Source organism: Rhamphochromis sp. 'chilingali', assembly GCF_963969265.1.
Source record: "Rhamphochromis sp. 'chilingali' genome assembly, chromosome: 9".
Taxonomy (NCBI): Eukaryota; Metazoa; Chordata; class Actinopteri; order Cichliformes; family Cichlidae; genus Rhamphochromis; species Rhamphochromis sp. 'chilingali'.
The window spans coordinates 25442348-25465814 of record NC_137936.1 but is presented as its reverse complement, the minus strand read 5'-3'; the positions used below and the strand labels follow the sequence as shown (position 1 = coordinate 25465814).

Below are 23467 nucleotides of genomic sequence, written 5' to 3'. Positions count from 1 at the left end.
CACGCTGGTTTGAGTCCTGCTCTTTTTTTACAGGCCAGTTTGTAATATGACTGCAATATTAACACTGTTCGAGTATTCATATAAAATACAAACAGAATTTTTTGACTTACCTTTAGAGCCGCAAGTGGCCCTTAGTGCAACTGCACTTTCTGGCACTTCTGTGTACACTTCATTTTGTGGCCCAGAGGTTTCCATGTGATGCTGACATGCATCCATAAAAGCTGTACTGATTTCAGTTTTCAACCTCTGACAGTCCGGTTCCTGCTCAGTCTCTTCTTCTGCTTCTCTTTCTGTAGTGAAACAAAAGCCAGCTATGAACAGCCAATAACAGAAGAGGCAGCACCACCGGGCAACAGTGAGGTACCTGGAAACATCACCTCGGTCACAAACCACGAGAGTGTCTCACATCCTGCTCTGCCCCAACTACAAATCCAGCACCCTCAGCAACATGTGAGCGAGCAGCAGCAGGGTGCTACACACCTGCAGTACCAACCGCCCAGCCAGCGGGGCATTGGTCTCCTTCACCCCCACCTACCTCGAGTCCACGGACAGCCTTTTCACCCGGCCCCCATGCTGGGGCCCCTGAATGCCCTGGGAGGAATCAGGGGCCTCCTGGGGCAGCCACCCCTGTGGCCTGGAGGTTTAGGCCCTGTAGGTGCTGTCCCGCTGGTCTGGGGTTTCCAGCAGGCAGCTATGGACTTCACGGGTCCTTCACTGCTGGGAGGGTACCACAGCCCTGCAGGTCCGGGCGGCTTCAGGTACAGAGGGGGGCAGCGAGGAGGCTTTAATGGGACGTAGACAACCAGCAGATTAAACTATGACCCCAGAAAACTAACAGCCTGGAGTCTGAACAGGCCAAACTCTGACAGGTGTCCACGCTCTGTTTCCAACAACAAAACAAAAAAGATCGTTTTAGCCAGGTTATTGCACCACAAAAAAAATTCATGTTGTTTGTGGTTCAAAAGTGGAGTAGAGTAGAGTCTTAAAGTATGCAAGCTTCAGATGGTTTGTATAGTCTGCTTCTGATCCTGAATCATCCCACGAGGTCAAAGAATCTGCATGTTTCTGTCAGTCAGGGCTCATCACCTCTTTTTATGTGCAAGACCGTGTCTTGAAAATGCCGCACACTAATTTTATATCAGTGCTGCAGGTCTTTGTACAGTATTCAAACTTATAAACACAAACTTTTTCAACCTGTACTCCTGCAGGGCTGTTCTTAAACCCCAGGAGATATGTGAATGTGTGAATCAGCAATAAGTTGTTTTCTTTTAAATCAAGTTTCTGATGTTTTTCATTTAAAACATCAAAAATGTGAAAATGTTATTTCTCACATAAAAATATTGACTGTCAAGCCCTCCTGTAGTTGTTTTATGCACCTAAGAGTGACTGAAATGTCTGAAGACATTTGTCTCTGATGGCTGGCAGTCTGAGATCAGATCAAAAAAATGTTGTCCTCAACTATTTTCTGTCTCTTACTGAAGTTCTGCAGCCTCCAAAAACCTCAAAGCACCAAATATGTCTGTCTGTTTGAAAAACACTGAAAGATGAAGCCCTTTCTCAGTTTTTGGACATGATCGAGAGATAAAAACAAGCACAGCAATTGGTGTACCTCAGTCACAGAAGAATTCAGTACTGATGTGGATACAGGGCAGGTTCTGCCTGAATGAAGGGTCTCATTTAAATCAGTATCATCTGGACCTTAAGTGTGACTCTTATTACTCTGAGTGGTAGTCCCATTTTCCCAGATTCCCTGAACGCACCAGTTTCACACTCTGGGAACGTTTAATAAGTAAAGTTTTTGTTTTGTTGTGAAGATGTTTTGTTTTTGTGGAAAATGGCACTGCAGAGTAACCTGTACCGGAGGCTGACAGACTGCCTCATACCTGTGGACGATGTTTATATCCTGTAAAAAAGTTTAGTTTGTACAGAGTGTTTTGGTTGTTACACTCTGAGCTGTTTGTGTTAAATTTTATGTAGGGAGAGACTCTGGAATGGACCGGTTTTAACTTAAAGCATTTTTTATGTTTTCTTTTTTATATCAGATTTTTTTGTATTAAAATAATAAACGTTATATAAAACTTTGTGCTCTGAATGCAGTTCTAACAGTCGGCATTAATGTTGAGGTTTTCCAAAGTTTCTGACTGATATCTTTTTCCCTTTCCTCTTGCACGGTGCTGCTGTGGCGCTCTTTCTGCCTGCGAAAATCACGCAGTAGCTGCTCCGAGTCACTGGTGTCAGTAATTCCAAACATAGTGTAACAGGTGGATGAAGCCACAGTGATGTTGATATTATTTATCATGAAGACATCAAGCTGCCAAAGTCCTGAATGCTTCATGTGTTTACACACTGTTTAAATACGTTAACCAAGACTCACAGACAACTCTTCTGGCGCAGTGTCAGTCAGTTTGGATTCAACTAGAAGAAGGGCTGTGTGTTGGAGATGACCCATATTATTAGAGATATCCCCTCACTGTTACTGCCTGAAACTCTTCACAGTGCTCTCCCTCCTGAGCTTCTGGCTCACAGGGATTACTGTACATACACTTACCTCATGTAAAACTGTCTCAGAACCAGGGAACCAAACCAGAACAAAAATGAATCTGACCAGAATGAACTGGTGTCAGCATGTTTTAACTAACTATGCATAAAAGAAATGAAAGTCAGTATAAACCACAGGTTTCCAAACATTTAATTACATTTAAAATAAATTAAAAAATACATCAGCACAATGAAAATCACACAGAAACACAGCTTCTTAGGCAGCAGAAAATAAAGAAACATTTGTTCCTCACCTCTCTGCAGGAAAAAATGGAAAAACTCAACAGTTGTCAGATACCATGTCATTCTTATAAAAAAAAAAGTGCATTTAAAAATAAAATACTTTCCTCATGTAACGCAATTCACCAAGAAACTCAGCCAGTGAGCAGCAGGAGAAAGACTTCCCGTTTGGAGGAGGCGTTTCAGTGCTGTCTGTTTGAATTAACTTTTGCGTCTCTTAGAGAAAACCTCATATTTGAAGTTTTAGCCACTAAAATTTGATAAATTTTCCCATCAGGCTGTGAACTCTAACAGCCTCCCTCAGAGAAAAGGGACAGATTTTTTACTTGAACTCAGGGACTTGTGAGGAACGAACGAAAAACACAGCAAAAATAAACTGAGGCCACAGGATGATATACGTCACCTCATTCTGCCGTCTTGTTCCAAAAACAGCTCCCAACGTAACCCACAATGAAACTCAACCACCAACCTCAGCAGAGATGAGTTGTATGTAAAAGATGGACATCCAGGTCTGAGAGGTGAAACTAACACAGTTGATCAATACAGAAGCTGGCATTGCTACAGCTCGGGTTTTGATTATTGCAGATAACAGGCTCTGTGGGAAAGACTAGTAAAATTCACTAATTTTACTGTTAAACTCAAAACAGACTACACTACAGTTACATGACTTTAGGGGTGTGGCCACTGAGCTCCTGTGTTTGGCTCGATTAGACTTAATGTTCCCCGACAGCTTCTGTCGTCTTGTTAGCAACCTGTTAATAAAGAATCTTCTTTAGGGCAAGTAAAAGCTTCAAGTATTTTAAGTAGAACTAAATGTAAAAATGTCTAAAAGTCCTGTTGAGCACCAACCATAAGTAATTAAAAACATAATTGAAACTGAAGACTGCATGTTTATGGTCACCAGTCAAAAAAAAAAAAAAAGGATAAAATTTTTTAAGGCGGGTGTGACATGTCACTATCCTACGAGCATTTTAGTTACATCCACACCTCATCTGCAATGCCTAGTTTCAAAAGCATCAACTAACAAATGGGTGATGTCACAGTGGCTATGTCCATCTTTTATATACAGTCTAAGGCCACCCCTTGTTGGTGGTCTGTAGGTGGGGCCTCGATACTACAAAGGATTTCATCTTTAGCTATGATGATTATCATCAGGCTTTCATATCTGCTCAGTGCCCACGTCCACATCACTGGTTCACTGTCACATTCAAGTACACCTGCAGAGCGCTGGACGTTGCGTTCAAGTACACCTGCAGAGCGCTGGATGGTCAGTTTCCCGTCAGAGTCTTTAGCTCTGAGCTTCAGCCACCACGGCGTCCGACTCGTGGACCACTCCCCTCTGCAGCTCTGAGGGATGAGTTTACTCTGACATATTCACACCAGTTCAGCTTTTATGCAGCATGAACCTTTTTTTAAAGGCTTTTTTTTTTTTTTTTTTTTAAGGACGATTATAAACCAGGAAAAAAAAACAAAAAAAATTCCCTGGTTTAGAATGACCCCCAAGAAAAGGGCAAACTTTGTATGCCTATCCAACCAGAACATTTTCAAGAATCCTGCTAGTAGACAAGCAACATTGCAATTTCAGCTTTCAGCTTTAACAGAATTTAAACTTCGCTGTGTCCCCAATGTTAAATAAATGTAATATTAAGAAAAATAATGATTTAATTTGGGTTTTTTATAAAAGAGCAGCTCATGAGAGCTACAACCATCTCTGGAATATTTACTCTTCCTTTTTGTGCAGTGGGAAGAAGAGTTTATGGAGAATTACACTCAGTGACTCATTCAGGGGTTATTCTGCTTGAACTCATTGTTAGATTGTTACTGTTTCACTGTTAAACTAAACTGTGTATCTCCTGGTCATAGGCGCAGGGGAGTCAACTACTGATTTGTGACATTTTAGTACGCTGATCATCTGTCCCCTCAAGGGTTGGACCTCCTGAGGTCATCAAGTCTGAAGGACTCTGTAGTATCAAAATAAATGCACTCACATGAGAGTGCTGAGGTTTTATTTGACACAGGTCGGAGGTCACATGCGGTGTGATGTCGAGGGAATCCGGTGCTTGTCGTGATGCTTCCGGGAAGGATTCAGATCTGACTCTAGCTCCCGCTGCTTCAGTAACAAACCCTGAGAGCACACAAACACAGTTTGTACAGGTGAGGATGCTCATCACTCATCGTCTTCATGTGGATCAACACAGGCGTGACGGGGAAACTATTCTGCTCATTTTGAGGCAACTGAATTTACTGAGAAGAGGAGAGCGGCAGACTGCTGGGTTTGTAATACACTGGCGGAAACGTTGTAACAGACTCTGTAACAAGACTTCAGGAGAATCAGCAGATAAAGACAGCAGACTTTATCTGCTAACCCTGGTTTCAGGGTCATCATACATTATTAGTGAGTAATAATGAATGATGACCCTGACAAAACTAAGTCGGAGAATGATTACTTCCTGGCTCTCTTTCACAGTGTGTCTTTTGTCCCGTCTCCCTCCCCCAACCCCCTACCAGCAGATGGCTGGCCCCTCCCTGAGCTTGGTTCTTTAGGTTTAATCCTGCTAAAAGGGAGTTTTTACTTCCCATTGTTGTCAAGCGCTTGCTCACAGCAGGTTGTTTGATTGTTGGGGTTTTCTCTGTAAGGACACCTTGTGTGTGGGGTTTTTTGAGTGTGTTACCTGGCGGAGCTGAGCCAGGCCTCTGAGGATCTCCTGCTGTCGGTGTATGTGGGTGTTACGAAGCAGCTCTGGGTGGAGGAGGGGGTCTCGATGTGATGGAGGAGGCGCTCCTATAACAGGAGAGAACATTTATTTAGATGCAAACTGATGCACAGTAACATGCTCAGAGGTTTTTCTCTGCATTTATGTGCCGCTGTTTCCAAGTTTGCTACCTGACAAAAGGTTTTAAGTTACTCCCAGAGGAGTGGATTGTTTTATCCAACTAAAGATCAGGCAGTTATCATGATTGTCTAACAAAAAGAAATAAAGATTTATCTGTTTCTGTGCAAAGACTTTCAAAGTGACATTAGATGAAAGTTATGGAAGTTATGGGAATACAAAATGGACCCAGCTTCCAGGGTCAGAATAATCCTGAATATTTTTTTTAATGGCCACCAGAGGTGATACCTTTGGTTATATAAAGATTATGTAGAAGTCTGTGGCGAAATGACCCTCAGTTTTGACCTCAGTAAACACTTTCCTGATGCGTTCACGAGCTCATTCACTATTTTCAGGTCACACTGATAGAAACATTGAGCCTATTTTGTAAAGTCTGGTGATTCTAAGAGTGAGAAAGGAGAATTATGCAAAATATTTCTTTTGTCAGGCAATTAATTGATTGGTCTTCAACGTTTTGGGGACTTGTGGGATAAAACTCTGAACAAGCAGATACAATTATGTTACTCCATCGTGTAACAATACTGTACTTACATGAAGGCTTAAACTTGAATAAGCATCTAGTTTTTGTTGTGACTTTCAAACCCAAATCATTTCCTCTACTGTATCGTAGAATTTGTGTCAATGGTGAGGCTGGAACTTGAAAATTTTGGGGATCATTACATCTAGTTTGGTGTGTCTAACCTGAGTGTGTGAGGGGTGGAGGAGTGTCAGCGGGCTCCAGAGGGTCCAGGTTGAAGACTTCATTAGTCCTGACGTAAGGAATGAACTCCGAGACAAGAGGAAGAGTATTGGAGGCATGCTGACTCTGCGCTCTGTGTTTGACTGCAGGGACAGGAGGAGAGCGCCCTCTGGAGGACAAAAAACAAAACAAAACATGAAAAAGCCCTTTACATTTCTTATGTTTTAGTCTAGAATAAAATGCACAACCAAACTACCTGAAAACTGGCTGAAAATACAATCTTATAACGATTTTAATTGTGGGCTGACCAAATTTAATACAGTTTTCCATTTGTTCTATTAGTTTATTCAATTTAGTTAGTCTTATTTTTCAGTTTATGTTAGTTTAAAGAGTGAGTTTGCAGGTAAGTTTTTATCATTTTGTGTATTAAAATACACAGAACACTGACATCCAAGTCTCAATAAACATCTACAACATTCACCACACAGACTAAAACTAAGCACATAGTTGTAGTGGCACACAGTTTTGAAGAGGGAGTCCCAACCCCGCCATGCACAGCTGCTGGACTAATTACTAAAAATTAGGCTTTCTGGTTACAAACTGCACAAACTTTTTTTTCTGAAATTTTTAATCCTCCTAAAAAAAATTTAAAAAAAAAACTTTCAGAATCTGTTCAAATATTAAAACCTTCTGATTGGAGTCTACTGTCCGCTGCTCACCTTTCAGCGTTTAAGCCTGTGGAAATGATGTGCCCTCTGGAGTTGGCTTCCACCTGAAACAGCAGCAGTCATCAACACACACATCCACCTGCAGCTGGGAGGGTTACAAATGACCTCCAGCCAGCAGAGAAAACTAGAAGTAACAAAAGTCTTTTTAAGAAGCTGGTATTGGGGGGGGGGGGGGGGGGGCTACCTTCCTGGTGGGACTGGTTCTGGTTTGCATGATGTCAGGGCACAGGCAAAGCTCCTGGGGTGGAGGAGGAAGAGGAGGGTCGGTCCTCGGCAGACAGGTCCTCTCCTGCAGAGCGAGGAGCTCAGCTTGCCTCTTTAGTCGACTCTCCTGTCTGTTCCTCTGCAGAGCAGCTGGGTAGCGCTCTGAGGCTGGAACGAATTGACGGTTTGGCCTGAAGCAGAGCATGTGTAGGGAGAGATTTTTAAAATATTATCAATACAATCCCTGTTTCAGATGTACTAGAGTGTGATGGTCTAGGAGTTTCTACCTCTGAGTGTTCCACTCAGGTCTCCTCTTGTCCCTCCTGCTCTTCTCTGTCCTGGCAAACGGCTCATATGGGTCTCCTCCTGCTGGCAGACAAATGTTCTCCTTCCCTGTTCTCAACGCTCTGCTCCTGCTGTTTGGAGGAGGAGCAGCAGTGGGCAGAGATGGAGGAGGCTGCGCTGAGACATCTGGAGTCTGAGCTCTGAGCGGCAGAGAAGGAGCAGCTTCTGCACAGAGACAGGGATAAATAAAAACATACAGATATGAGGCCTTTCAGCAAATATTAAATAGGGCTGAACCAAAAAAATGATTTGTACTGTACAGGAAATAATGAGCAGCTTTCTAGAAATATTGCTCCTTCACACAAGGAAAAAAAAACCCCAAGAATCATTTAAACAAATTTTGAGTCTGCCTGTTCAAGTTTGTAGGACCTAAGAGGTAAAGATGACACCGCTACAACTTTATCAATATATTGACAGAGAGCCTCTTTACTCATTTATCTTGTAGAAAAACAGAAAATATAAAATACTGCAAAGGTATTAGATACCCATAGAAAGAGAGGGCAAAAGAGCGAGAGAGACAATCGTGGATATTCATATTAAACATGGACACATTTTCCAACAATGACATCACCTCCAGCAGAATTCAGACAGTTCTGTTTTCCTACACTTAGATATGAATGACGTCAGAGTGGATGTCCCTAATACGGTCATATTAGACACACAGCTCCGACTGTGACCACAGAAGCCAAATTTGCTTGCTGTTCATGCAAAGCTTCTTTAAAGAGAAAAATCTGAAAATGGGCAGAATGGGTCAACTTTAATTAAATCTTGCTAATTTAGTCATAAACTAGAAGGTAAACTGGTAGTTACAGTGCATTCTCTGCTCTAATTGAGGACTCAAAGCTCTTTTTACTCCACCTTGATGCTGCACTGAAACATTTCAATCTCACAAACATGGAAACAGATTTTTTTTAGTGGCTCAGTGCAGATAGACGCAGACATACGGTCTCCCACAGCAGCAGTGTAAGTGGGTGTAGTAGCATTAGATGCGTTACCTGTCTGTACAGCAGCGTCTTTGTAAGAGGAACCCGAAGTGCTGGTGTCCTCCAAATCTTCAGCCTGCCTGGTAACTGCTGAAAACAAAAACAGACACACACAGAGCTGATTATTACAAACATGTTTACTTCAACATCTTCTGCACCTCAATTTATTTTAAATCAGCTGTCACCAGTGCTACACAGGAGGGAGCAAATCCTGGAGCAGGTGTGTTTAATAAACAGTTTGGGAGTGAAACGCTCTCTTCTGTCAGAAACCAGAAAACATTAAACATAAATGAGCACAATGAGTTGGTTCCTTGGTAGGATACTAATGAAACTAATTCCTTTGGGTGGAAATCACTTTCATTGCTGTTTATCAGTCTCTCAGCAACAGTTTTGGTTCATGGCAGAAGTGGATTACATTTCAAGTTTTTAGAAAATGACTCCCTCCATAATCCTCACAGTGGTTCGATCTACTGTTTGGCATTGATTAACTCTGCAAACTATTTCTGAGGCCACGTTCTGTACTTCTGCCACTCAGTAGAATAAAAGATATGTATATTTGGACCCAGACTCTATATTTTTAGCAGCATTACCATGTGGTTGAATCCTGTGCTTCAAAGCATTGATTCATTACTGAGCAGGCAGAGTAAAAATATACTTTTGGTGCATATTTTCAGTTCCAAAGTGCAAAGACACTGCAAAAGTCTTACTGACCGTTGGACTCCAGTTCCTGATGCAATCTGCCATCATGGCTGCTTTTTTTTAGCTGCTCCTCCTGATTGATCGATTGCTCCTAAAGATGAAGAACACAATGAAACAGTTTCAGATAAGTACAGTTAGCTTCATCCTCAGCAGAAAATGTTTAACAGAAAATATGAGAAATAAAGGAGTGCAGAGAGTTTACGTAAATGTTTCTGTATAATAGTCTGTCTCTGACCTTTTCCCTCTCCTTCAGTGTGTCCATCTCATACTGTCTCTGCAGCATTTCCCTTTCCAGCACCACCCTCCTCTCTTCTTCCTCCTCCTCCTGTCTCCTCTTCGCCTCCTCTCGTTCCCTTTGCAGACGACGCTCCTCCACTTGGGCTTCGATAGCTCGCTGGTAGGAAAAGATAAAATTTAGGGAATCTTGGTGAGAAAAACATTCACTGATCTCTTCTCTGTGCCTCCTCCTACCTGCTGTTCAAGCTGTTTTAGCCTCCTCCGCTCTCTCTCCTCTATCTGGGCAGGATCCAACAGGGAGGTCATGGTCCTCAGATAGCTGTACATACCACAGGAAAACAAACAAACTAAATATATACACTTATACATCTGCAGCTCATCACAAATAAGTCACCATGGATCGTGTACAAAGAGTCTTTTAAATATTTGACAAGACGTTCCTTCCCACCTGGCCCTGGTTGGGTACCCACGGGTTGTATCCACACTGTTTCCTGCGACACTGTCTGCTCCACAGCTGCTCGTAGCATCCCAGATGAGGGAAAGGCTTGACAAGGGCTCCCACTCTCCCCGATCAGAGCTGCTGAACTGAGCCGGTGGCAGCGCTGATGGAACTGCAGGCTGGACAGGCGGCCTCCTCTGCAGCGAGTCAAAATGTGTAGCCCAGAGCTCGTGGTCCTCCGCCTGCAGACACAACAACACCAGACTCAGGGGGACAACTTTGACCTCTCAAACCTGCCTGGTCTGTGCCGTGTCCCCGCTGTACCTGACTCTGCAGCACTTTCTCTCGTCTCCTGCGCTCAGTCATCTCCTCTCTCTGACGGTCCAGCTCTTCCAACCAGCACCTCTTCTGCTCTTCTCTCCTCTCCACACTTAGCATCTCCTCCTCCATCGGAGTGACCTCCTACAGAGATGCAAGGACTTAATTTTAATTCATATTTTTTGTTGCCTAAACACATCCTTAAGATCACAGTTAAGTTTTGTTGTGAATAAATCTTAAACGCACACAGACACATACACACAAAAAAATATGCTCGAATTCAGTCAGCAGCAGTTCTGAAATGAATAACCCTGAACTGTATAGATAAACAACACTTGAGAGAAATATCAGATTCAATAAATCTTTTCTCGTTTCACTCTCTCAGTGTCATATAAAAAAAAAACAAAATACAAAAAAAACTGCAATGAAAGCGACATTTTTTTGTACTATAAGTTAGAGAGGGATTAAAAGGCAAATAACAAGTTAGGGAAAGTTATGTTACTGAAAATCTTCAACTGCACTTTACTCTTTTACTTTACTCTTAAACAGTAAGGTATAAGAAAAAAAAGCAGATAAATGCTTCGTTTGATTTAATTAGTATTTAAGGTGAGATGAACATGTTTGGTCTATCCCAAAAGTTCTTGTTCCGGCGTTCAAAACAGGAAACAACCAGTAATGAAATAAAACAGCTATTATTGAAGCAAAATGACAAAAAAAAAAAAAAAAACTGAAGAAGAGCTGAACTAAATACAATAAAATAAGAACCAAAATCTGTGTAATACACATTCACTTACTAAGTAATAAAAAAACTAAATATACAATTAAAAGACTTCAGTAAAATAAACCAACAGAATATATTTTCATTTTCATTTTTAGTGTTTTTTGTAATTGTTTAGTCACCAGGGTCTGATTTAGACTGCAGGTAATCGTATTCACGTTTTAACCTGAAATGGACAAGTACCAGCATAATTACCCGTGTGGTTGTATTCTGGTGTTTTACATCACATTAATATCATCTCCAGAGATAAGATATCTAACTATAAACCACCACATGCAACAAGTACTAAAACACATTTTGTAAGATGCATAGGATGATAAGACAAAGAATCCAATAAGACCAATCAACCCAATCCAATATAAATAAAAAAAATTACTGATAATTGATTAAATATACTTTTTCTGCTTGTTACAAATTTAACTGATGTTTAGTCTTGCTGAGGACAGAATGGAAAGTTGGTGTTCTTACATCAGTTAAAGTGTGATGGTGTGAAGAAATGAAGAAAAAAAAAAGAAAGAAAAAAAAGCATGGCTGCTCCAACCTCAGTGTTGATTTTATCTGTGAAAAGTACTTTTATTACCCCGAGTCTGAGGCTGGATCTGATGGCTGGCGGCTGCTGTTTGTGGCTGATCGAGCTCTGCACTGATAACACACTCTGTGTGTCCTCCTCAGCCTGAAAAACACACACATAGACATACACAAAAGGCTTTTACACATGCTACAAATAAAATAAAATAAAATATATCAACCCAGAGTCCAATCACAAGTCCTGCATAAGCCTGTATTCTTCTTAACTGACAGTAGAGGGCGACAGCTTCATACTGAACAAAGTATGATGCAAATAAGTCAATTTTGCACATTTTGGCTATTCTAAGAGTCGAGCCCACTTTCCTAAATCAATTCATCCATTCCAACTAATTCTTGAGCATTACTTAACACAATTCAGCTTGTAGTTCTAGTTGTAAAAGTTCTAGTTTTAATATTTTTGGAACAGTTGGTAAAATTTTAAATCAGCAGTTTAATTATTCAAACAAAAAAAAAAAGAAAAAAAAAAAAAGAAGAGAATTAAAAAACAAAATGAGCACAGGAACTCAGAGGTGACTGTACCTGCAGTCTGCTGAGTGCTGAATGTTGCTGCTGCTTTAGGGCCACCTGTTCATCTAACACACACACACACACACACACACACACACACACACACACACACACACACACACACACACACACACACACACACACACACACACACACACACACACACACACGTTTTGACTCTTTGATAACAGGAGTCATTGCCAGTGTTGACCTATCAGTATGTCATTTCAGGTTACCTATACATTAAAATAAACGTCACAAGGTTAAACGCTGATTTTGGAAAACAAAACAAAACCAAAAAAAAAAAGGGGTTTTCAAAAGTGTTGAAAAGTAGTACTCAGAGTCAAAGTCAACCATCATCATATTAATGGTCATCTCTTAACTTTGGTTTTAAGCTTTGTCAAGACAGCTACCCAAAAGAAATTACAGCTGTGTCTAATTGCTTCGTAGTACGCCTCTCTGCTGTTTCATAAATAGCAAAACCAATGCAAAGTGACTGACATTTTTCCTCATTCTGATTTTTTAACATCAACTGAGGCTTGATTTCAGGCTGAGGTGAGTAAAGACAATATAAGATAAAACAATAATTAAACTCTTACTGTGTTTGCTCTTTGCTGTTCAGCAGGTTTATCAGAGCCATACAATGATGCTCAAACTCTCTGGTATAACTGTCACCATTCTTAATATACATGAGGATTACTGGTTTAAAATGCCTGCGTGTGTGTAACTGTACGTACCGAGTTCTTTCTTCCACTGAGCCTTCTTAGCTTCGATGGCTGCCTTGCTGTCTGACTGTCGCTCTTCCAGCCAGCTGAACATACCTCCAGACAACCTGAGGAACAACAGCATCATCACAACATCTTAAAAACTTGATTTTTTTTTGGATCTGCTGTAACAATGATGTGACATTTGTGTTGTCTAATTATATTCATGCTTGAATTAAAGAGTCAGCTAAATTTCCAGAGTCCTATACACTGACTGCCATCTACAGTAGGTATGCATCAAGAGGAATTTGATTTTGCTACAAGAACTGTGACAAGCTCCTCACTTGTTGTCTTTCTGTTGTGAGGTTCCCATTGAATCTGTTCCTTCTCCATCTCCTTTCTTTATTCCCTCCCCTCCTCCTCCTCTGTCTTCCTCCCTCATATTGCCTCCTCCTCCTTCATTCTGTGAGTAGCCAGATTTTGAGCTTGTTTGATTTCCTGAAAGGGTGAAAAAAAAAAAAAGAACTTTTTAAATTGCTCTTCACTCTGTGCTTCAGTCCTTCTCAGTGCACCACTCTACCATTGCTTCCTTGAGTCTTGTCATCCTCTGGTGGGTGCTGCATATTGTTGGAGGTCTGGACAGTGCTGAGGATGTGCTGCAGCTGCTCACTGGTCAGACACACCATGCTGTCCTTCAGTGCTGCATCCCTACTGGCTGCTGGGTCTTTAAATCCTGCCTTTCCAGCTCCTCGAGTCCTAGTGTTTCCCGCTTGTCCCGTTTTCTCACCGGCTCTCAGGGGCCCAAGAGTAATACTGTGTTTCTGCCTGTCTGACTTTACCTTCAGCAGAAAGACAGAAAATCAATGGTTGAGGGGAGACAGTTACAGAGTTATTTTAAATTTAAGGCAACTTACAATACCCTATTTTATAAATAGTGCACAGTATGGACAGTCTGTTGTGGTGAAGAGAAAGCCAAGTGTTAAGGTTAAACTGTTAAATTACCGGTGTACCTGTAGGTCTTTTGACGATGACCTACAGATAGTGCCTGAATGAAAAAGATCGCAGATACAAGCAGTACAAATTAATTTTTGCACAAATGTGTCTATGTTCAGTCATTCAGGAAGAGCTCAGAGTAGACCTGCTGCTCTTTCACATCAAAAGAACCCATGGTTAAGGAATATAATGGGAACAACACTTGCAACTGGTGTTTTAGGCATTTTCTACTAAGAGATGACCCCACAACATGCTGGGGAGATTGTGGGCCTCAGCAGGCTTATAAAGGCCTTTGTTTCCCCACCCAGAGGAGCTGGATGAAGTAGGTAGGAGACGAATATCTAGGAATCTCTGCTTAGGCTGCTTCCCCCATTGCCTGCATCCAAATAAGTGATAGAATCCAAAGAACCCCAAAATATTTGAACTAGACAGTAATAACTCTAAACCAGTAGTGCATCAACAGAACAAAAATACAAAACATGAAAAACACGTACATACTTCTTATATACATATGTACATGAGAATTTATAAGAAATAGTCCCATTTTCTCTGCTATAATGCATCTCCTCCAGTATGTCAAAGCAATGATCCTTGAAATTTATTTTAATTTTTTTTATGAAGTAAACAAAGTCACAGGAAAATATATGTGGAAAGTGAGACAGTTGGTGAGCAAAGATTGTGTTGGTGTGGCAAAAACCCCTCCCAAAACTGCTGTGTTTTTAATGTGCTGTGTGCCAGCATATGATGGCACCACAGTTCAAACCCTTTCAACCAAATGCTCTCTGTCAGATGCCTCAGGACACCTGACAGAGCATTCAGCGGAAATGTTGACAATCTCACCCTAGGAGACAAATTCAGTGAATCATGGAAAAAAAAAAAAAAAAATGTAATGAGCATGCTCCTAGTCTTGCTTTTCACTCGATGGGCTGCCTTCTGGCTTGGAAACTGTGGAGTCTTGTCACCAGCAATGATCCCTCACACGAAATTTGTGCAAGGTTGAAATAGAAGTTGATGTTTGCTCTCTGTGCATGTTTGAGGTCTATGATTAAAGTATAGAAGAAAAGTGGCACAAGTGGTCATAACTGGTCTTCCAGAGAGTTCTGAAAGTGGTCTTTAGATGCACAAGAAGAAAAGAAGGTCGATCACATTTAGATCACAAAAAAGAAGAAAATTATCTTCAGAACAACTGAAGTGAAAAAAGTAAAGCAAGAAATTACAATATTAACAAAAACAAAGGAAAATGTAGTAGGAAACTGAATAAAAAAAGCAATACAAATTGGGAAAAATGTCTATAAATAGAACAGCCAGTTAAGAAAAACAGTAAAAAAATGTGAACAAAAACCATTGAAGAACTTCAGATTCAACAGAAAGCAAGTGAGACTAACAATATCCTGCTCACTCACCTTTGGATTTTATGTGTGAGTGGGACCAAGTCGGAGAGGAACAAATAAAAAATGTTATGTTATCATTTTATTATTTCATAGAAGCTTTTTTGAAAATGTGTCCAAACCTTTACAGGTATGCTAAACCAGATCCTTACCTTGGCCACAGCTTTGACGATGCCAACTTTGTGATGATCATGTGTTTTCATTGAAGTCAAGCTGGCACTCTTCCCTTCAGTATTGGAGGTGACAGATGCACCTGCTCCTCCTGCCTTACTCCTGGCCCCTCTGTGCCTCATTGCCAGCTGTCGGGGTGGACGCTCCTCCCCCTGTACATCTGACACACAGGAGGTCTGCCGGCAGCTGAGGATGTTTGCTGCTCCAGGCCTGAAGGACAGCTGTGAGGAAACACACCAGATCAGACAAAACTATAACAGTCATAAAGCCGACAGACCATCATGCAATTGTTACTGATCATTAGAAACATAAACAATATGTCACCAAAGGTATTTGGATAAACACATTTTCATGAGAATATAATAGCCCAACTTTAAATTGGAGTCCTACCTTTGCTGGATTTTTATCAACACCTGCAGTGGAACAGGCATGGGAGTAGTAAGTATAATTTTGAAAAATAGGAATTTTACATAAAGTAATCTTCACAGTGTCAAAACACAGCTTTACCAGGAAGGTTAACTGACTGTTAACTGTGCGTTTGTTAACAGGATTACTCAAAGAGCTATGGATAGATTTGGATGGAAAACATTATTTTTCTGCACATCCAAAATGAAGATTAAAATGTAGATTATAAAAGCTTAAAGGTCTCACCATGACTTAGCAAAATCAACTTGGGTTTTCCATTTTCAAGTTCAAAAAGCAGGCCGTCCCTGTTCACAAACACAACATCGATTAGGGCACAGAAAAAACACAATAAACACCAAAAATTATACTGTAGCTGTACTGCACCTACAGAACCAACTGTTTCTACTTTCATTTTTCAAAGTGTGTTTTGTCCAAGTCCAAATATGGGATCAGGATCACTGAAACAGCACTCAAATAACAACAGTCCAACCACAGGAGGGTCATGGTTTTTCTTCGCTTAAATGTCCCATTTATGAAACGTCACACAATCACATCTTATGAGTCAGTACAGGGCAAAGATCGATACTGTATTTAAGTCTCATTATCTAGTCTAAGTGGTTGGTGTATGCTCAATTTCCACTCCATATTTTTTATTATTGTACTACAGAAGCTTTACATAGTCACAGTTCAAAATAATCCTTATTTATCTTATAGTGATGATGTGAGAGCTGACAGAAGTAGTAGGATTAATTCTGAAGTGTACCAAGCTTTACTCTGCTGATTCAGACAAATGCTGCAGAACTGATCACACTGTGCTCCACAGTACAAATGAATAATGACCCAAAGCATACCAAAAAAGTATTCCAAGAGTTTATCAAGGCACAGAAATAGGATATTGTACAATGCCCAAGTCAGTCACCTGATCTCACTCCAATAGAGCAAGCTTTTCAGCTACTGAAGACCAGACTGAAGGCTTAGAAATCCACAAACTAGCAGAAACTGAAGGTGGCTGCAGTAAGTCTGCAGAGCATCTCAATTGACGAAAAGGATTGTCATCCAAGTATTTAAAATTGTGTTAGTTTGCCAAATTTATTTTGCGCACATACAAATGTGTCTAAAAACAGCTGCAATTCCCAAACAGTTAATGCAAAACCTGGAAAACTCAATTAAACGCTGAAAACTGATGTACAGAACCAAACTTCTAACTGTTCGACTATACTTACGGCTCCAAACCTTGTGCCCGTAAATCAATACAATGTTAAGATGTTTTGATGCACACCAGTCTCACGGTGAAATTTTCTGAGTTGTTTGTAAGAGCTGTAGTCAGGTTCATGGGGACCCTTGCAGGTTGACCTCCCCTCTTTTATTGCTGCAATGTAGTGTTTTTAAAATGGGTCATGTTATGTATTGATTCTCTTCGGTTTTAAGCTAAAATAATCCCCTTCATTTCACTGCGACACATTCGACCCGTGTTAGCCTAAGCTAACTCCCCTTACCGTTATAAGGAAGACTCACCCGAGATTCATGCCGACAGAAGACGGCTACGCGTCTACCTAGGGCCGTATAAAACCAGATGTGGAAACTCAGCACATGACGTACAGCTTTATAAAATCGCTTTTGTCAGGCTCTGACTGGCCAAACTGCTGGTTCCTCTATGTACAAACAGTGTATGTTCGTTGCTGGCGACGACCAAGAAAAGTGTCACTGATTGGCTAATTCTTTATCATGTTTAAAATTAACAGCCAATCACATGTCTTCATTAGAAAGATTTAAACGATGTTGCATTTAAAGTAACTCGGAATTAGGCAAACGATTAAGCCTTTTCCCATCAGCTTGCTACCTCTATTAGCTAGGTATAAATGGTCCACCACCTACCAGGAGGCAGTATAAATGTTGTGTGAATGAGGGTCACAGTGATCACCGTGATCGACTTGATTTTTTTTTTTAACTTTTCAAAGGGTTTCTGAAGGTAGCCTCCAATTATTAATGCGTTGTTTACAGTGAGACGAATTTATGTAGTCATCCTTTTAAGTCACTCATATTTATATATATTGTGGTTTGTTCTTTATATTGGGACAGCTTTTTTGTTTGCTTTTTTATGTCCCCACCTCGCTTACAGTATCATAACATAACTACTGAACATAACTACTGTAACAAAAATAATTTCCCAAATATGGGATAAACAAAGTATTCATCACATCAAAGAATAATCATCTCATCATAACCACCCCATATCATGATTTATTTTCAAAATCTTAGCTTCTTTTATCCACTTTAATTGCAGTTTTATCAACACTGTTAGTGTAGCATCTGCAGTCAGTTAGTTCTTTAAGTGTTTATGTTTAAATAATATCAGTATTTATGACCTTAATTAATCATTAATGAATTTAAGTCATATTGTATTATTGTACTGTTATTGTTGTTGTTGCTCTTGTTGTTGTTGCCAGAGGCGTTCGAAAGGTTCAGACAACAGTTTACATAACTGTAAAGCAGTCATGTAAACGTCCCAATTTAATAAACAATGTCTACTCATTATTTTTTGTTTTGGAAACTGAAACCAATTGAGATCAAAACTAAAGACATTTCAAGGTTTTTGTAAGAACTCACTATTCGTATTTCTTTTCTTCTTCTTTTTTTAAAGTTTAAGTTATTTCTTGAATGAGATTTCTTGATTAATATGTGTTTTTTACAAGTTGTCTTTAACCTTGTGTATACCAAACATATTCAAATAACAGTTACATAACACAAAAATGTAAAGTACAAAAAACAGGAAACAAAGATAATTTGTCATGATTCTCAAGATCACCCCAGTAAAATCCCAAATATTAAAATATAAATAAATGTACTTATGATTAAATAATATAATGCATATGATTTGCATATTAAGTAAGTAAGGTAAGAACGCGAATGCCATCTAAACAAGTTCCACATCAATTATCTGCACTGTATTTATTTCTGAATAACTATTCATATATGCCTCCCTAACCCACCTCCTGTATGCCACTCCATTTGAAAATTCATGTAACTTCAGACTAGTGGTGACGTTTGGCTTGCAGCAGTTATAAAATGATTATTCCTCATGTTTCTTCCCCAGATAAAGCTTTAAGTTTATTTTTGGTTAACAATCCTGGTAAACGAAAAAAAGTCTGCAGCTTGCGAGTAGGGTCGTAAGAAACTGTAATTCCTGTTGTGACCTGAAGATGGCACTAAGCCGCCATTGTCACGCAGATGAACCGTAAAATCCAAACAGGCTGACGTTAGCCTCCTCCTGGATGTTTTTCTTCGCCGTTAAAGAGTTTGGCTACAGTAGAGCGACATTAATCAACCTCTCCAGTCTCTGAAGCACCTCCAGCGACATCTCTGCGGAGTCTGCTCCCCGTCCACTCGATGCTCCTGAAGGTGAGTAGCTATCGTGACAGCTCGGTGCCTCTCTAACCGGAGAGACTGCGTAATGTTAGCCGCTAGTGTTAGCATGCACCGCTGCTCAAACGGCAGAGTCAGACCAGTGTTTACCGTCAGAGTCCGACACTCGGAGCATTAGTTGAAGAAGAGAGGTTTTCCACTGACATGAAAATGAAACAACGGGAAGATTTATTTTAACTCTAAGCCGTTTGAAAACGAGTCTGGCTGACTTAGCTAGCTAGCATGTTGTCAGGCTAAGGTCAAGAAGCTGTCCAATCTGACAGCTAACGCTAACTAACATGGTACCGATTCTACAAACGGGATATGTAGGAGACAGCCACGCCAATAGCAGGTAACATCAGCTCCGGTTCTGACCGCTGGAAACGGGGCTGTGTCGCTCACAAGATTTCCAACAAGAGGTGGGTTCCTGAAAGTTTGGCTGGGGTAAATATGGTTTTAAGGGAGGCTGATGGAGTCAGATGGGCTGCCCAGTGTGGCATACTGGGATGGGTTGGTGGTGGTATTGCTACCTGGCATTTTATGAAGGTTTGCCCGGGTTTAATCGTAGCTTTTCTGGGTGTGATGCTGCTTCTCCACAAATGGCGACAGTGTTAGTAAATAAACCGACTCATCCGCTTTACTTCTGCTCTTTCTATATAACCAGCAGCTAACAGCCTCTTCTCAGGCATCAGTCAGCTAAGCTCAGTGATGACTGACGAGGTTTCCAGGTCTTAATATAAATTTCTGATCATTACATTTCTGGTATGTAACAGTGCTGTGCAAAAGGTTTGAATGTGTCCTCATTTCTTTATATTTTGGCTTCCAAGGAGCCAGACTTTCTTGTAAATTTTTTGAAGTGATCTTGAGCAATAATAGTTCTGCTCGCTTTCTGGATTTTTTCCCCCCACTCGTTTTCAGTCCTTGTACCTGATCATTTTCAGAATATTCTTTTTGTTTCTTCAGCAACTTAAGATTGACCTATGAATCATTCAAGCATAAAAAGGCTTCTAACTCAAAGGATGAATCAGTGTTGTGTCTACGCAAAACTGTCAGCTTGGTAAAAAACCAGCAACAAAGTATATCCTTAGACAAGTGGTTAGTGGCAGCCTGTTGCATAACACATAATTTGCTCCCATTCATTTAGTCAAATCTGTGAAAATATCTAAAGATAACACAGTTTGATAGACATAAAATTGTATTTTTGCACCAACAAGGTGATTCTCGAAGCGCTATTGGCCCAAAACTATAAGACTAGTTTGTGTGAGTTTGAGTGTGTGGGTAAGCTAGAAAAATGCCCTTTTTGGAATTATTAAAGTTTCCCAATCGGAATCTGAAAAAATAACTATATTTTGGCGTGGAGAAACAATCCTACAAAGACCTGACACAAGACCTGAGAGTTCCATCTGGCGCTTCAGTTGATTCAGCTACTGTTCACTGAAGCCATGTCACAAATGGCTTTAGTGGAAGGGTGGCTGTATAAAGTATCTTAAAGCATTTTGGAGATCTTGTCAAAACTGGTATAACTGTAAATGCAGGAAAGTACCATGAAATTTTTAAACACCATGCAGCACCAACCGGAAAGCATTTGATTGGGAACAGTTTCATTTTTAAAAATTTTTTTTTTTAGCATAACAATGATCTCAAACACACACACCATTGCAGTAAAAGCATACCTGGATAGAAAAACACACAAAGGAACACTATCAATCATGGACTGGGGTCCGTTCTTCGTACCTCGCTTACTACATCCAAGATCAAATCATCGCGCTAACTTTGAGCTCGCTATTCCGGTTCTCCGAACGCAGCTGTTGTTGACGATTAGTATAGCTGGATGAAGTAATGTGAGATCACTGGGTGGCTTAACAGGGGCTACGCATCGATAGTAGAAACATTGATCGGCAACCCTTTGATTGGCGAACGAAAATGTCGAAGGAGCGCGCTCGGTATTTTTCGGCAGCAGAGCAAGAACTCTTGATTGAGGGATTTCAGGAGTTTCAGAGTTTAATTAAAACGCAAGGGAACACTGCAAAGGCTGCAAAAGCAAGGAGAGAGGGCTGGCAGAAAGTTGCTGACAAATTATACTCGTAAGTAATTTAATAATAATAATAATAATGGATTGGATTTATATAGCGCTTTTCAAGGCACCCAAAGCGCTTTACAATGCCACTATTCATTCACTCTCACATTCACACACTGGTGGAGGCAAGCTACGGTTGTAGCCACAGCTGTCCTGGGGCAGACTGACAGAAGCGAGGCTGCCATATCGCGCCATCGGCCCCTCTGGCCAACACCAGTAGGCGGTAGGGTAAATTTATTATATTATATTGCATTATATCATATTATATTATATTACATTATATCCTCTTTCACATTAGAGCCACAACAGGACCCACTAGAACATGGGAACAAGTAAAAGTGAAATATAAGAATATTCTACAGAATGGTAATATTTATCACTTATATTGCTTTTAGTCTCTTGAAAAGAGACCCTGAAATAATCTGTTTGTGTGTTTATAACAGCAACCAAGAAAAGGGCAGAGCAAAAAAAGACAGGTGGTGGTCCTGCACCCCCTCGTCAACAAGTTGGTTAAGTAAATAATACCCTCACGGGAAAATCGATATCTCTCTATGAGCACACTGTCGCGCTGAGCTAAAGGATCCTGTCTATCCCGCAATATACGCTGAATTCTGAACCCCCTCCAGCCATTGGGCGCTCCCCGGGCGCCCAATGGCTGCCCACTGCTTCACTGAGTGAATGGGTTAAATGCAGAGAGGAATTTCCCCACGGGGCCACGGGGATCAATAAAGTACACTTTCTTTCTTCTTAAAGGACCAGGAATTCATAAAATCTTAAGGTATTTAAATTTAAGAAATAATGCATAAAATATGACAATACAAAAAAAGAACAACTCAAAATAAATAATCTACACTTTGACACAGGGAGTTAGTCCTTAACAGGACGCTTATGTTATGTTTCAGTTTGATTTAATGTAGCAGTGAGTGCTAAAATGATAATTGTCAAAAATAACTTTCTTCAATAAAAAATGTTCAATATTAATTTGATAGAACTCATTCCATCAATAGCTTGATAGACAGCAAAGAAAGTCTAATTATGATGAGAATACCGCTAAGTTGAACTATTCATGTGACTGGAAGAGAGTTAAAACTACAGCATGTTAGGTTGACGCACCCGCAGCACTTAATCTATGGGTCTCTGCAGCCATACAAACTGAAAGACTGATCGATGGTCTGTATGGCTTATGTAGTGAGTCATAAACACAGAACAGTGGCAGTACAGATGAAATGTTTTACAGTTGTTTAGAACCAAACTATTGTCATCTTGGGTTGTTAAGTCAGGGTAAGTGATTTGGTGGAGGTTGTCAAAGTAGCTCCTTTTCTAAATCCATGCACTGCTCTCGCTCTCTGACATGCCCTTGTTTCATCTTTTGTCATCATTGTGCACTAGGAATGTAAAAGCAACCTGTTGCCTTAGCAATGATATCCCAATATTAAACATCTAGATCACAAAAACAATTATACAGGTGTTTTTGCTAATTCTATGCTATTGCACAACCCTAGTTACTAACGCCATGGCCTTAAACATTTCTATTAGACCGCACTTCCCCAGCTATGTGTAGAAAGTTGAACATTTCTGTCTTCCTTCACTGTTACATCAAGTGTGGTCAAATTGGGCATCTGATCCAAATCTGAAATTGTCAGAATTAAGGTTTTAGTTTATAATAGATGCTTATGTTACTTCATTGAAATACATGTCGTACATGTGTCATGTTCAGTTCCTGACAGAAAATGAATAATAAACAAACCAAAATTAACCATTGTATGTTCACATCTCACTTTTAACCTTTAACAGAAGTACTGATTTGGTTTATATCATGATGAATATCAATATCAACTGATGACATAGTAATTAATTGTGGCACCAAACAGATTTGGTGTACCACCAGTCACTATCCAGGCTCATTAGGTTTTCTTGAGATGTTTAAATTTAATCAAACATCAATGCCAGATGCAGACCTTTCATATAATGTACAGTCCAAATTAAGATAATTACAAAAGACCAGTCAACAAAGAGTCAAGAAAAAGGCTTCATTGACTTCAGGATGTCAGCTCAATATGTGCAGAAAGTTTCATAATGAGAGAGTGACAGATCTTTGATCTTGTGGTACAGCTGTAACATATAACCCAGCCTTCTGCCATAAAATTCATAAC

At 40.3% G+C, this 23467-nt stretch overlaps 3 protein-coding genes across 6 annotated transcripts in view; 2 read left to right on the top strand and 1 right to left on the bottom strand.

The window, feature by feature from the left end:
• The window catches only part of tasora (transcription activation suppressor a), a 28893-nt gene extending 25182 nt beyond the window's left edge, over positions 1-3711 (top strand). For all 3 annotated transcript variants that reach the window (XM_080892728.1, XM_080892729.1, XM_080892727.1), the window contains exon 28: positions 297-3711. In XM_080892728.1, the coding sequence (XP_080748854.1) occupies positions 297-798 (502 nt within the window). In that variant the 3' untranslated portion in view covers positions 799-3711. The remainder of the gene's footprint in view (positions 1-296) is intronic.
• Positions 2674-17520, bottom strand: ccdc66 (coiled-coil domain containing 66). 2 transcript variants are annotated; one of them, XM_080892731.1, is made up of 21 exons: positions 17351-17520; positions 16082-16140; positions 15821-15843; positions 15412-15651; positions 13459-13717; positions 13223-13376; positions 12912-13006; positions 12187-12239; positions 11660-11752; positions 10308-10445; positions 9993-10225; positions 9779-9863; positions 9543-9701; positions 9320-9398; positions 8621-8695; positions 7568-7790; positions 7261-7471; positions 7068-7120; positions 6351-6517; positions 5451-5560; positions 2674-4903 (listed from the first exon to the last, which is right to left on the bottom strand). In XM_080892731.1, exons 1-21 carry the CDS (start codon positions 17359-17361, stop codon positions 4805-4807), a joined length of 2619 nt encoding a protein of 872 aa, XP_080748857.1. In that variant the 5' UTR covers positions 17362-17520; the 3' UTR covers positions 2674-4804. The 2 variants fall into 2 exon arrangements, with proteins under 2 accessions (XP_080748857.1, XP_080748856.1); XM_080892730.1 differs by having other exon boundaries at positions 8621-8698; positions 17351-17519.
• Positions 17521-18861: 1341 nt separating this feature from the next.
• ip6k1 (inositol hexakisphosphate kinase 1) overlaps positions 18862-23467 on the top strand; it is a 32525-nt gene continuing 27919 nt past the window's right edge. Inside the window, exon 1 of the mRNA XM_080890867.1 lies at positions 18862-19234. The gene's annotated coding sequence lies outside the window, so the exon portion shown is untranslated. The remainder of the gene's footprint in view (positions 19235-23467) is intronic.